This window comes from Mesoplodon mirus, assembly GCF_964341445.2.
Source record: "Mesoplodon mirus genome assembly, chromosome: 5".
NCBI classification, from domain to species: domain Eukaryota; kingdom Metazoa; phylum Chordata; class Mammalia; order Artiodactyla; family Ziphiidae; genus Mesoplodon; species Mesoplodon mirus.
The window spans coordinates 85801341-85816663 of record NC_138980.1 but is presented as its reverse complement, the minus strand read 5'-3'; the positions used below and the strand labels follow the sequence as shown (position 1 = coordinate 85816663).

The 15323-nt window shown below is 45.7% G+C and overlaps 1 protein-coding gene and 1 long non-coding RNA gene across 2 annotated transcripts in view; one reads left to right on the top strand and one right to left on the bottom strand.

Moving 5' to 3' along the window:
• Positions 1-15323, top strand: part of LOC309804115 — a 100502-nt gene that overhangs the window by 48228 nt on the left and 36951 nt on the right. The window contains exons 8-9 of the long non-coding RNA XR_014294080.1: positions 1563-1659; positions 13860-13956. This is a non-coding gene — a long non-coding RNA (uncharacterized lncRNA). The remainder of the gene's footprint in view (positions 1-1562; positions 1660-13859; positions 13957-15323) is intronic.
• LOC309804108 (protein FAM170A-like) lies at positions 3678-6032 on the bottom strand. Its single transcript, XM_082621217.1, has 2 exons — positions 4440-6032; positions 3678-3839 (listed from the first exon to the last, which is right to left on the bottom strand). The coding sequence occupies exons 1-2, from the start codon at positions 5126-5128 to the stop codon at positions 3815-3817; spliced, it is 714 nt and encodes a 237-aa protein (XP_082477343.1). The 5' UTR covers positions 5129-6032; the 3' UTR covers positions 3678-3814.

Below are 15323 nucleotides of genomic sequence, written 5' to 3'. Positions count from 1 at the left end.
AATAAATACAGAGGCCAAGTGACTTGCCCAAGACACTGGAGCAAATCAAAATCCATGCCTCTGTAATCATTTTGCTCTATTGCCTCTGTCTGGGAGGCTCGATGATTTGGCAACTAAAACCTTAAATATCATGTTCCATTTTTATATCTGTGACACAAGCGTGGGGCTGTGATACGGGGTAACTAACCTGACTACTTTTTTTTTTTTTAAATCATTTATTTTTTATTTTTTATTTTTTTATTTTTTACTTTTTGCTTTATAACAAATTTAATCAGTTATACATATACATATGTTCCCATATCCCCTCCCTTTTGCGTCTCCCTCCCACCCTCCCTATCCCACCCCTCCAGGCGGTCACAAAGCACCGAGCTGATCTCCCTGTGCTATGCGGCTGCTTCCCACTAGCTATCTACCTTACGTTTGGTAGTGTATATATGTCCATGCCGCTCTTTCACTTTGTCACAGCTTATCCTTCCCCCTCCCCATATCCTCATGTCCATTCTCTAGTAGGTCTGTGTCTTTATTCCTGTCTTACCCCTATGTTCTTCATGACATTTTTTTCCTTAAATTCCACATATATGTTAACCTGACTACTTTTGAAAACCCTTATGCACCTGGATGAAAGTAAGCCAGGGACTGCAAGCTCTAGATTTAAGGTTTCCTACCAACTTTTAAAAATAGCTTCTTGAATGCAATTGATGTAATGTCAAGTCTAGGATGTAGTCCAGATAGTAACAGAAAAAATGGAGATATGTAGAAAAATACTTAAAGTTGACAAGTATTGGGAGTGTAGTATTTTTGGGGCCAGCGTGTAGACCACAGGAAAACTTGCTGTTTCCATCCCAAAGGGAAGAGCTCTGTATTGCAACTGCCAAGGTCCCTGGGGCAGCAAGTGTGCTCACTGCTTAGTAAAGAAGCATCCTCAGTTTGATAGAATCATATGGGAGCCTTACATTTGGTTAGCAGGTTCTACCTTCTTGATGTAATGATATTTTCAGGGTGTGGGAGGGTATCAAGCTCTGAAAATACCCTTGGAGAGGTTTGCTTATTAAGTTTGGCTTTTTCAATCTCCCTACTACATCTTTACTAAACACCAGGCGGTTTCCTTCACTTTTCAGAACCATGTTGTTTTTCCCTTGTCTAATGAGCTTTGAACTACTTTTGGATGAGCTATTAAGTTTGGGAAAAAATAAACATCTCTTTAAAACAAGGAAGATAATAACAATGACACGTAGAAAAAGCTCTAAAACAGAGAATATCCTCCATTCTGGCCAGTGACTGGGGGTGGAAGGTTCGTGCTCGCTGTCCAGGACGTAGAAATAAAAGCTGAGGAGGCGCTGAGGCGTCTCCTGGATCTCTATAAGCCTCCATCATTTCTGCTGAGTAGGGTTGACAGATAAAATATAGGCTGTTTAGTTAAATATGAATGTCAGAAAAACAACGAGTACATTTTGAAGATAAGTATGCCCCAAATAGTACATAGGATCTACTTATACTAAAAGTGATGACTTATTATTCATGTGAAGTTCAAGTTTAACTGGGTATCCTGTATTTTTATTTAGTAAATCTGACAGCCCTACTGATGATCCACAATGGAGGCAGTTGAGGAGCGGTACATGCTGGCTCTCGGACAGTCAGGAATTGCTTCAGCAGATCCAGGTACAGTATGAAATTCTTTCTGGATGTAGCTCAGAAGCCATGGCCAGCCCTTGACTGCAAGTACTGCCTCGGGTTTCCCTGAGGTGGGGTAAACCTTCCTCTTAATGGCCTTTTGGTAAGTCTGGAAGACCATATCCAAGGGGAGCCCCAAAGTCAGTTTCATCCTCACAACCATGTTTCCAATTCCTGGAATTGGCTGCATGTGACTCACAAGAGATGAGGAGGTTTGTGAAAATTGGGAGTGTCATAGCGTGAACCCTTTGTAGGTAAAGTTTTGGTGTTCTGAGAGTTTTAACAGGAGCAATGTGAAAGACTCCAGGTCCCCGGGTAGATAGAAATAATCCTGTTCTACTTCTGTGTATGTGACAAGTCTCTAATAGTTCAGAGAGCAAGTATCTGGTCTTAGAAAGAGTGATCCAAGCTTGGATGTTTCTGGTGACAAGGCAAGGTCGTGAGTTTCAAGGTCACCTTTTATGGTTGAGGAGACAATAAGGTTGTCAGAAGGGCAATCATGGAGGAGACCTTGGCTTCATCCATTGTGCAGGCTTGTATATGTGGTTCTATGTAGATTGTGTTTCAGAGGTGGAGCTTGTTTACAACTATGAACATTCTCCGATGTGCTTTTTGGACCTTCATTCCCAGAGCGAGAGCAGTGCCTAGGCTCTAGAAATGCCATGGATATTCTGAGCTGTCAGTGGCATTTCCCAGGTACTGTTCCCTTGGTGCCGCTCCTTGAAAGGTCCAAAGGGATTATCATCTGTCTTGTGGCGGGTCCTAGCATTGTGAAAGGAAGCTGCTGCACCGGGCTCAGAGGATTTCGGCTGTGGTGGGAGTAGTAGTAGTAGTACGACTATAAATGGTATCACAGCATATCTATTCCAGCTGGAGAGTGGTGTTGGGGGGTAATGAAGGGGGGCTTTTATTGTACTTTTATACATTGTACCCTTGAAACTAATTCAATTTTTTAAAATTAATTAATTTCTTTTGGGCTGCATTGGGTCTTTGTTGCTGCTAGCGGGCGTTCTCTAGTTGCAGTGAGCAGGGGCTACTCTTGGCTGTGGTGCACGGGCTTCTCATTGCAGTGGCTTCTCTTGTTGCGGAGCACGGGCTCTAGGCACGCAGGCTTCCGTAGTTGTGGCACGTGGGCTCGGTAGATGTGGCACACGGGCTCTAGAGCGCAGGCTCGGTAGTTGTGGCGCGCGGCCTTAGTTACTCCGTGGCACGTGGGATCTTCCCAGACCAGGGCTCGAACCCATGTCCCCTGCATTTGCAGGCATATTCTTAACCACTGCTCCACCAGGGAAGCCCAATAATTCAGTTTTTTATACAGAGAGTATTCCTAATATTATTCCAAAAATTTAAAAATATGTAGTTGGATAACACTATGAAAAATTAACTGATATATTCTTTTATTATTTCTCTTTGCTCGCTGGATTTTTTTCCCCCTCCAGTCAGCTAGGCACTCTGAGTTCACTGCATTAGGAAGGTAAAGACTCAGCAGAAATGAGGGAGAAAAAAAGAAAATTCTCAGCTTTGGAATGTTCACAACGGAGGCCACAGTAGAACAGGTGAGAATTGTGTGAACGAAAAATAAATGTCGTCTCAAATGCAAAAAAGTATTCTCTGCACTGGGAGGCAGGAGAGGGAGGGAGGGAAGGAATGAAGGAGAGAGATCAGTGTGGCCAGGGACATGGAGACTGTGCTTGAGGACGATAGGCCCAGGAAGAGAATCAGAATCTGGAGAAGATTCAGCCTGCACGCGATCATTGCCTCCAGCCAGCACCCTCATCTCAGACCTTGGGAAATTCAGAGAGAGAGTGGGAGTAAGTCAGGAGGGCCACGCGCATAGTCTGTGTGGCAGGGGTTGTGGCCATTCCCTATTTGTGAGAAGTCCCCAGCAATTTGCAGGCCTCCTTCTGGAAAATGCTGGCGGACGTTTCTAGCGCTTATGTGAAAGCTTGTTCACAAACCTTGAAAGATACAGATGTAGACGACTGATAGATAGATGCATAGATAGAAAAATGTAATTAACTCAAACATCCAGGAAAGGTTTGGAAAATGCCCTTTATTGCATATGATGTTCCTATTGTCATATGATGTTAGACTGAGTGCCGGTCCCTTCATCCTCCTTCAGAGCATGGCATTCTGTCTGCTACTATCCCGAGGGTCCTTTCTTCTCCCTGGAAGGGATAAAACAAATGAGGTAGAACAGGAAGAGACAAGCAGCACTCCAAGCTCTGCTGGTCAGGGTTACCCTCCAGCGTTGCCTTAATGCTCAGAGCCACACACACCACAGTGAGCTTGGCTCCAGATCAACTGCCACGCAACGAAGGTTCTGGAACATTTCCATATCTCGGGGGACCTCATTTCCACGTGACTCTCTTTCATATTCCCCTTTGTCACAGAAGGCTAGGTACAGTGGTCCGGGTGAGATTTCAGCTCAGGCCAAAGGCTCTCACACCTCAAAGTTCCGGTCCTGCAAGGGCCCCTGTCCTCTCTTCAGACCACTCCTGGCTCTCTCTCCCGAGAAGGAGCTGCTGGCAGTACGTCCTCTAAGAGTTGAGGTCCATCGTGCAGACCCTGAGAAAACTCCTAGGAAAAGGCTCCACATTCTTGTTGAAGTCAACAGAGCTCAATTCCTTTGGAAGTGCTGGGTGTGTCCCAAGTTGATGCACCTGCAGAGCCATTAGGTAAACCAGCACATGTGTGCGGCCCCTTCCCTTAGACTCCTCTGGGCCCTCGTGACATAGGCTCAGAAGAGTGCCAGCCTCAAGCCTTACCTCTTCCAAGGCCACACCGTCTCCAGGATCTTCTGTCCCATGAATCTCAGTTGCTGTGTGGAACTCAAAAGAGAGAAAAGACCCTGCCTGCGGGGTCTCTTCGGGCTGGGGCCTTCTAGCTTCTCTTCCTCGTCCTCCCCGTCCTCCTTGTCCTCCTCGTCCTCCTCGTCCTCCTCGTCCTCCTCGTCCTCAGAGGTGGTCTTGGGTTCCACACTGCCCTCCTCCTCAGGGGTGCTCTCAGATTCCACATTGCCCATCCACTGGGCCATGTTGAGATGAAAGACACGGCAGCTGAAGCCCTCCAGGACGCCGCCCTTCACGTGCTGCTGGAGGATCTCCAAGGTGTGGAATACCCGGCAGCAGGCCATGCACCTGAAGCCGGTCTCCATGGTCACCATCCAGTCCGGTGTCTTGGCCCTGGGTCTCTCCTCGACTGCAGGTGACCCTGATGGGCTGCCTGGCTCTGCCCTTTCCTCATACTCTTTCTCCTCCCCAGTGGGCTCACTGTCAGACAGGAGGCTTTCGGTGGACACATCAGAAGAGGGGTCAGTGGCTACTGTGCACACGTCCTCAGGAAGGATCACTTCTTCTATCGACAGCTGCTTTTCAGGCAACTCCAAGGGTTTCTTTGTCTTCCAGGAGACAGCTACACCCTTGTTCACTTGTACCTGCATGTAGTGTATTTTCATGCCCCTTTCCTCTTTGTCTGGGTGCAGATTGTTCTTACAGGGTGAAGAGGGTGAGGAGGAGACACAGTGTGATGGGGGAGCGGTCTCTCCTTCTTCCTGATCCTGGGCTAGGGGTGCTGTAGGCTGGGCAGTGTCTCGATGTGATCTCCGGATTCCTGAAAAAGGAAATTAAAAACATAATAACATGCATGGGCCGTGCCAGAAGCTGAGGGAGCAGGTGTGGTAGACGAGAGAGGGACATTTGCATGACGTAGCTATGTCGTGAGCTTGGTGTCTGTTGGCCGTAGGATGGAGCGGTGTATCTGGTGTCATCTGTGGGCTTTTCATGTGCGTGTGGGGGGATACTGGAGCGGTGTCTGTATACAGGGGTGTGGAGTATGGTGGTGAGGGCTGTGGTATGTGAGGGATGCGGCTGGATGTGTGTACGACGAGGAGTGTGATTTGGGGAATATCGGTGGTGCATTACTTGTGGAATGGGGCTGTGGTGCTTGGGGTTTCTGTGTGCTCTGAGAAGGGCTGTGCCTGGAGGGCGGATGTATGTGTGAGCTGTGTGGACCTGAGCTGGATGGTGCTGCTCTCAGGCTGGAGGTCTATGATGCAGAACTCTGTCCTTCTCTGGAAGCAAAGGCAAGATAAACCCTACATTTTCCTCTGAAGATGCTTAATCTGGTCCCTCTTCCCTCCACCTCAAGCCCAGACCTTTCCGGCCCCTGCTCCTTGACTTCGCCACCATGGTAGTACCAGGATTCACACACCCCCGCCCCAGACTCAGCTGGGATCCACGCCCTCGTAACAGCTCAGCCATCCTGCCCTGGCTCCTCCACAGAGCCCTCATCACCTCTGATGACCCTGGGTTTCCTCTCAGCCTCCCTGGGATCTGTGTGCCTCCTGCCTCACAGCCAAGCACCCCCTCACCTGAGGAGCCCCGCGCCCTTACCAGTGTAGATGAGATTGCTTGGAGAAGAAGCACAGGAGAAGTATGTAGAGGCAGAGGAGACCTCCCCTGCCCCTGGGCTGCAGCCTTTGGCCACCACAGTGGATCCAAGCTGAGGGGGATCCTCTTGTGACTTCGAGATTCCTGAGGGAGGAATGAAAGGCTCAGGGTGGGTTCATCAGTCCTCTGTCCACAAATACTTACCGAGTGTCTGGCACGTGTCAGGTGCAGTGAATACACACAGTTGAGAGTGTGGTTCCCAGTGGATACTCCAGTATTTAATTCAAATCAGTACTTACTCTGTCACTGTCTTGTTGGTAATGTAGGCCTGGGTGGTGACTGTGAGTATGTGGGAAGAGTGAGTGATGTGTATCAGTTAAGTCTGTGGTAAGTGTGGGGTTGGCATGGGGAGCACGGTGGAGATGTGTCTTATCTGTGTCTGTGGCCTTTGTGTGCATGGTTTCTGTTCACAAGTCAGGAATTCTGGGACATGTAACTTTTCCTCATTACATGGTGTGGCTTGTATTTATGGTGTGTGTTCATTCATTCATTCACCAAGATTCAGTAAGCAGCTACTCCTGTGTATCCGGCACTCTTGCATTGTTGTAGTCTCTGGTAACGCTGCACATTCTAGTAGGGGAAGACACACACTAAACAAAAATACAATAAATATATAATACCTGAGCTGGTGGTAAGTATATAAGGGTTGCCAGACTAAGCGAAGAAAAATACAGGGCACCCAGTTAAATTTCAGTTTCAGATAAACCCAGAATAATTTTTTAGTGTAAGTATTCCCATGCAGTATTTGGTCTTACTTATTTTTAGTGTAAGTATGGCCCATACAATATTTCGGACATACTGATACTGAAAACTTACTTGTTGTTTATCTGGAATTCAAATTGAACTGGATAGCCCATATTTTATCTGGCAACCCTGACATGGGTTAGTGAGACTGTGGTTTACTGTGGTTTGTACAAAGCGGGTCTGGCATTACTCAAGAATGTGTTACAAGTGTGGTGTGTATGACACGTGACTGGTTCTTTTAGAGGTATTTAGAGATGGCTGAAGTTAGCTGTGTGTGTGCGAGAGTTGAGGAGATATATAGCGTGTGTGTGTGTGTGTGTCCTATATATATAGTGTGTGTGTCTATATACATATCTCATCTCCAGCGTTTGGTGTTGGAGGAGAGGATTGTGATACAGGTGGGTTGTATGAGAACGTAGTACAGGAGGGATGCGTGTATATACCTCCGTGTGCTGTGTGTGGTTTAATACGGAAGTTCTATGTGGGGTGTGTGATATTTTTGCTGTATCAGAGTGTACATGGGTGTATGAGTTACTGTCTCATAAAACACCCCTAACAAGAGTTCTGTATACACTCTTACATACACCGAGTGTCACCCAGGTCCAGGCAGGGTGACAAGAACTTTACCACGCAGACTTATATCTGATAAGCACTCTACCCCCATTCATCCTGCTCTTCTCTGCACTACAACACACACACACACACACACACACACACACTCAGACACACACACACAGGAACATAGAGAAAAATATTCTGAATGGTCAGGGGCAGTCATTGCCTTCCCCTGTCTGTCATTGCCTTCCCCAGCCTCTCCCAGCCACTGCCTGAAAATCTGCCTGCTGTCTAGAGCTCCATTCCCAGGGCCCATCCTACAGTCTCCTGGGCCCTGGGTCTGGTAGGAGCTACTGGGCTCTAATCTGGGGCAGAGGCCTCTAGCTGGAGCTTTGGGGTGACCACCCCTCTCCCAGGGCAAGCTACTCGCCTACATTTAATGCACGCAGGCATCACGTGGCCCGTGGCTGTCAGAGCTCCCCGCAGGACCCTGAGGACATTTCTCACCCTTGCCCACGCGGTCTCAGTCTCTGGAAAGCCCTTCCCTTCCCTTGGTCTCCTTTGGGAAATTGTTCCTGTTGAAGGAATAAAACCTCCTTGCTTTCAATATGACACCATCCCTAGACAAACAATCTTCTTTTGAACTGTATTCCACTTGTCAACATATTTTTCAACAGGGCCTTCAACTCATGGGGCTTCTCTTTCCACTTTGGTAAAAGAGGTCAAGCAACTCATGGGTCTCTCTCAGCATCCTTGCATCCTTCACATCCCCCACCTCATGACCCCAGGGAAAGATCCAAGAGAATAAGAGAGAAATCGGGGACTGAGAAAAGCTGCACCTCTAGGTCTGTGCAAGCAGGATGCAGCCTGCTGTGAGTCTGACAAAACTCCAGGCCCGGCAGCCCCAGGAGAGAGTCCTCAGAGCAGCGGAGCTGACCTCCCATCTCCCAGGGGCATCTGGCCGTTCTGTGCCGTCTCACACCACAGGGAGCCTCCGGATGGATACGGCAGCATCAGTGAGACAAGGTCTCTCGCTCCCTGCTTCACAGGTGACACGTTCTCAGTCCCCCACTTCCTAGAGAAGGTTCAGTTTGGCAGAAACCCATATGCCCCAGACAAGTTGCCCCCCACATACCTCCTCCCTTCTCGGCAGTTTCCTGGGACTCTTCATTTTCCAGATGTTTCCTCTTTTGTCGCCGTTTCATCGTACCAACTAGAAGTCTCCCTTAGAAGATGCCTCAAGAGATGTCCAACTCCTCCTCTTCCCTACAGGTTGGCCCTTGTTGGCTCTTGGGCAATCCGTTGAAATGATTCAATACAAATAAAAATAGTCAAGTCTCCTAAATGGCTGAAAAACTTGTACCACTTAGTGAACCAGCAGTGCTGCCTAGTGCTCACCAGGGCTGTTAAGTTTCCAAGGTTGCCAGGCGCACAGCAGGATTCTGTGACCTCAGTGATGACATCGGAGCATTCTGTAGACCTAGGTTGAGCACAGTGTCTGCAATAGCACAGGCCCCGTTTTCAAGAACAATTCCTTTTTCCCAGCCGAACCTTTCCCGTGAAAGGGAAAGGTTCATACCACATCTATTATAAATTGTATCATACCATATCTATTATAAAATGAACATTTTGATTGGAGATCTTTTAATGTCTTATATAGAGATTTAATATGAATATTTTAAATGGTCTCCAGTTTCCCTGTGGATTATTGACATTTTAAACTCTGCGCTTCAATTTTCCCTCAATACCTGTAATTTTGTCACGGCTATTTCTGTACTTAAAGATGAGGAACTATATCATTGATTTCTTCATTTTTTCCCATCTCTTTCCAAGGTACTGAATTTGATTGTATCTTACGAATGAGTGAAAAATGCTAGTCCTTGAGTCAGGACATTGGGCCCTTTACCAAGGAACTCAACCTGTCTGGGCTTCAGCTTCTGTCTGTGCGATCGAGAGGCTTGGCCTAGCTGACTTTTCAAATGCTGTGTTTCTTTGATTCACTCTCACTTACTGATCTGCTACTTACGAAGAGGGCCTGTTCTCATAAAGTAAGAACAGGCGTTTTTTAATCCTTGGGTTGGGCGGAGTTTAAGTGGTCGTACTCAGTTTGTTAGTTATATTTACTTTTACGTATGCTTAGCTCTAAATAATTTATATGGCTCTTGTGACTCTTTTTAGATCTTCTTTTTTTCTTATTTTCTTTTACAGTTTCTAATTTATTATCGCCAGTGTAGAGGAGCCTGATTGATTTTTAAAATTTATTGATCTTGTATGTGTGTGCCTTGTTGAACCGTCTTATTAGTTCCTGCTAGTTTATCTGTGGGTTCTTTTGGGTCTCCTAGATAAATGAACATATTAAATGTAAATAATGTGTTCTTTGGATAAAGTTTATTTTCTTGCATCTCTATATATAGAAGCAATATGTTGAATTGATTTAAATATTTAAATACTTACATACCTGTTATCACAATCTAACGTTCTTGATCTTATTTTCTTTCAATCAATATTATGTTTTCAGGATTTATCCACGTGAATCCATATAGATCTAGGTCTTTGATTTTTGACTGTTTGATATTATTTCATCACATGCGTATAGCATCATTTATTTTCCATTCAAGCATTATTGGACAATTGGATTGTTTCCCTCCCTTCTCTAGAACAAACAACGTTTCCTAGAATATCCCTGAAGGTGTCTGACAGTCGAGAAGGGCCAGGCTGCCCGAAGATTCCTACTTGCTTTTAGCCAGCTTCCAACAGGCCATCTCCAGCCAGCAATTTGAAGCACAGATGAAATGAAACCTCCCCCAAGTGTGGAGATCTTAGGAGCTTCCTAGAAGGTGGGAGGTTCATGATAGGCATCCTGCTGGGATCCCAGGGGAGTCTGAGCTGGCCTGAACCTCATCTTCCTCCCCCACCTCTCAAGAGAAATGTGGAGGAAAGAAGACTTCAAAAACTGTGAGTAGGCAGAGGGAGAGAGATTGGGGGCCGAAGCTGCAACTGAGGTCTTGGAGTGGGCTGTGAGGACGCAGAGCCTCTAGAGAGCCAGGCTCTGCCTTCTGAGCACTTCTCCCCTAAGGCTGCTCATCATTCAGGTGATAGCAGGCATATACAGCCGACTCGGCCCACACTGTCACAGAAAGCCTTATCAGAATCTCTTCTTCTTCATACACTCTTGTGTCTGTTACTTGGTTATTGCCTTCGGGACTCCACTGATGTGAACCACAGTTGCTAGGGGATGGAGGACACTAGTGACCCATCTTGCTCTGTGGCCTCAGTCCACAGCTTGAGGGTAAGGCAAGAGGCCAAATGAAGGTCAAGAAGGAAAGATGGCGTTTGAAGAGAAGACCTGAGTTAAGGGTGTCTTCTCAAGTCTTGATGAATGAAATGGTAGCTCCAGTACCTGAAGTCCTGCTTGTTCTCAAGGCTGACCACGGGGCTGGGTGCACTCAGTGAAGGAACCGTATACACTTAGTATTTCCTTGCTTGCTCACACTTGCCCTCCTCTGATACACACTCTGCAAGACTGATCTTCCCCTGAAACAACTCTCCACCTGCCACTGTCATCTCATGAACATTTGCTTCCCCTTCCTAGTGTCCCCCTAGAATGCCATTGCAGCCAATTCATAATTTGATAATCATGCTTCTTACCATAGTCTCAGCAACTTCTGATAAATTTTATTCACTTTATTCCATAGTCTTCACACATCAATAATCTTCCTTAACTTCCTAGCTGCAGGTTAACCCATTCGGAATCATTTCTTTTTCTTTCTCTTCTTTGGCAAATCCTTTCTATCTTGTAAGGTCTTTTTCTTGTCTCTCTACCATCCTGCCTTCCCGAACTTCTTTTTTTTCCGTTTAAGTAACCTTTCAATCTCCTTCCCCAACTTCCTCATAAACATTGAGAGTTTATTCCTCACACGTTAGACAGCCGTTTATGAATGGCCAGGCATAATGGACTCAGAATGAGTTGGCACCCCCGAGGTACCTGTCTTGCTGGGGAGCCACAGGTGAAGGGCTGGCTGCTGGACACATGTTTGCATGGAGTCAGGCTGAGTGGCCTCGGGGTGTTTGCTCTGCACTTGTGTGTGTTTCTCCCTATTTGGTTTCCTTGTCCAGCCACCTGTGACCTCGCTCCATCCAGCCCAGGGAATCCTTCTCATCACAGGGGTAGGATGTTTGTGTCGTTTTCATCACATCCTTTCCCCAGAGTTTGGTTGTGAGTTGTTCCCATTCCAAAGACCTTTCCTCTTTGAAGAGAAAAGAGAAAATCTTTTCTCTCCTTTTCTCTCACTTCACTTCTGCTCTATTATCTCCTCCGTCCAGAATGGCCCCCTGACTCAAATGGGTGTAGATCCGAAGATGGCAAGAAATGCCAGCAATTCTGAAATAATAATACGGATGTATCAGGAACACTTGAAAACCTTTATCCCGCCACATTCAAAAAAATTGCACTTCCAGTGTATTCAGAGTCTCAGTGTAGAAACACAAATGATGTAGAAATTGAATGACACTCAAGGTTTTCTTTCCTCCTTTCCTGATTTATTCTAATCCTCCAAGTTAACATGATAAACTATTTGTTATGTAACCTTTCAGACATTTTCTACACATGCACACTTTTCTTTTTCTGACACAAGAGTGTGAACTAGGTCACTTTCAACATGCTGTGATTCTGTGATTCACTGTCTCCCACCGAGTCATCCACTGATAAAGTAATCTGTTTCATAGAGAAATATGTCCAATAGCTAATAGCCAATGTCTGTGGAGTGCTTACTCTGTGTCGGTTTCTTGTAACTACTTTACAGATCTTTTGTACAACGTACCCATGGACCAGGTACAATTATAACCCCCAAGTGACAGATAAGTGCAGATAAGTACAAATAAATACAGAGGCCAAGTGACTTGCCCAAGACACTGGAGCAAATCAAAATCCATGCCTCTGTAATCATTTTGCTCTATTGCCTCTGTCTGGGAGGCTCGATGATTTGGCAACTAAAACCTTAAATATCATGTTCCATTTTTATATCTGTGACACAAGCGTGGGGCTGTGATACGGGGTAACTAACCTGACTGCTTTTTTTTTTTTTAAATCATTTATTTTTTATTTTTTATTTTTTTATTTTTTACTTTTTGCTTTATAACAAATTTAATCAGTTATACATATACATATGTTCCCATATCCCCTCCCTTTTGCGTCTCCCTCCCACCCTCCCTATCCCACCCCTCCAGGCGGTCACAAAGCACCGAGCTGATCTCCCTGTGCTATGCGGCTGCTTCCCACTAGCTATCTACCTTACGTTTGGTAGTGTATATATGTCCATGCCGCTCTTTCACTTTGTCACAGCTTACCCTTCCCCCTCCCCATATCCTCATGTCCATTCTCTAGTAGGTCTGTGTCTTTATTCCTGTCTTACCCCTATGTTCTTCATGACATTTTGTTCCTTAAATTCCATATATATGTTAACCTGACTACTTTTGAAAACCCTTATGCACCTGGATGAAAGTAAGCCAGGGACTGCAAGCTCTAGATTTAAGGTTTCCTACCAACTTTTAAAAATAGCTTCTTGAATGCAATTGATGTAATGTCAAGTCTAGGATGTAGTCCAGATAGTAACAGAAAAAATGGAGATATGTAGAAAAATACTTAAAGTTGACAAGTATTGGTAGTGTAGTATTTTTGGGGCCAGCGTGTAGACCACAGGAAAACTTGCTGTTTCCATCCCAAAGGGAAGAGCTCTGTATTGCAACTGCCAAGGTCCCTGGGGCAGCAAGTGTGCTCACTGCTTAGTAAAGAAGCATCCTCAGTTTGATAGAATCATATGGGAGCCTTACATTTGGTTAGCAGGTTCTACCTTCTTGATGTAATGATATTTTCAGGGTGTGGGAGGGTATCAAGCTCTGAAAATACCCTTGGAGAGGTTTGCTTATTAAGTTTGGCTTTTTCAATCTCCCTACTACATCTTTACTAAACACCAGGCGGTTTCCTTCACTTTTCAGAACCATGTTGTTTTTCCCTTGTCTAATGAGCTTTGAACTACTTTTGGATGAGCTATTAAGTTTGGGAAAAAATAAACATCTCTTTAAAACAAGGAAGATAATAACAATGACACGTAGAAAAAGCTCTAAAACAGAGAATATCCTCCATTCTGGCCAGTGACTGGGGGTGGAAGGTTCGTGCTCGCTGTCCAGGACGTAGAAATAAAAGCTGAGGAGGCGCTGAGGCGTCTCCTGGATCTCTATAAGCCTCCATCATTTCTGCTGAGTAGGGTTGACAGATAAAATATAGGCTGTTTAGTTAAATATGAATGTCAGAAAAACAACGAGTACATTTTGAAGATAAGTATGCCCCAAATAGTACATAGGATCTACTTATACTAAAAGTGATGACTTATTATTCATGTGAAGTTCAAGTTTAACTGGGTATCCTGTATTTTTATTTAGTAAATCTGACAGCCCTACTGATGATCCACAATGGAGGCAGTTGAGGAGCGGTACATGCTGGCTCTCGGACAGTCAGGAATTGCTTCAGCAGATCCAGGTACAGTATGAAATTCTTTCTGGATGTAGCTCAGAAGCCATGGCCAGCCCTTGACTGCAAGTACTGCCTCGGGTTTCCCTGAGGTGGGGTAAACCTTCCTCTTAATGGCCTTTTGGTAAGTCTGGAAGACCATATCCAAGGGGAGCCCCAAAGTCAGTTTCATCCTCACAACCATGTTTCCAATTCCTGGAATTGGCTGCATGTGACTCACAAGAGATGAGGAGGTTTGTGAAAATTGGGAGTGTCATAGCGTGAACCCTTTGTAGGTAAAGTTTTGGTGTTCTGAGAGTTTTAACAGGAGCAATGTGAAAGACTCCAGGTCCCCGGGTAGATAGAAATAATCCTGTTCTACTTCTGTGTATGTGACAAGTCTCTAATAGTTCAGAGAGCAAGTATCTGGTCTTAGAAAGAGTGATCCAAGCTTGGATGTTTCTGGTGACAAGGCAAGGTCGTGAGTTTCAAGGTCACCTTTTATGGTTGAGGAGACAATAAGGTTGTCAGAAGGGCAATCATGGAGGAGACCTTGGCTTCATCCATTGTGCAGGCTTGTATATGTGGTTCTATGTAGATTGTGTTTCAGAGGTGGAGCTTGTTTACAACTATGAACATTCTCCGATGTGCTTTTTGGACCTTCATTCCCAGAGCGAGAGCAGTGCCTAGGCTCTAGAAATGCCATGGATATTCTGAGCTGTCAGTGGCATTTCCCAGGTACTGTTCCCTTGGTGCCGCTCCTTGAAAGGTCCAAAGGGATTATCATCTGTCTTGTGGCGGGTCCTAGCATTGTGAAAGGAAGCTGCTGCACCGGGCTCAGAGGATTTCGGCTGTGGTGGGAGTAGTAGTAGTAGTACGACTATAAATGGTATCACAGCATATCTATTCCAGCTGGAGAGTGGTGTTGGGGGGTAATGAAGGGGGGCTTTTATTGTACTTTTATACATTGTACCCTTGAAACTAATTCAATTTTTTAAAATTAATTAATTTCTTTTGGGCTGCATTGGGTCTTTGTTGCTGCTAGCGGGCGTTCTCTAGTTGCAGTGAGCAGGGGCTACTCTTGGCTGTGGTGCACGGGCTTCTCATTGCAGTGGCTTCTCTTGTTGCGGAGCACGGGCTCTAGGCACGCAGGCTTCCGTAGTTGTGGCACGTGGGCTCGGTAGATGTGGCACACGGGCTCTAGAGCGCAGGCTCGGTAGTTGTGGCGCGCGGCCTTAGTTACTCCGTGGCACGTGGGATCTTCCCAGACCAGGGCTCGAACCCATGTCCCCTGCATTTGCAGGCATATTCTTAACCACTGCTCCACCAGGGAAGCCCAATAATTCAGTTTTTTATACAGAGAGTATTCCTAATATTATTCCAAAAATTTAAAAATA

Excerpts from the sequence above, each read along its gene's own strand:
- LOC309804108 (XM_082621217.1), bottom strand. The coding sequence starts at position 5,128 with ATGAAAATACACTACATGCAGGTACAAGTGAACAAGGGTGTAGCTGTC. Across the intron at positions 3,840-4,439 it reads ACGGTGTGGCCTTGGAAGAG|GGAGAAGAAAGGACCCTCGG; the intron begins GTAAGGCTTGAG and ends TATCCCTTCCAG.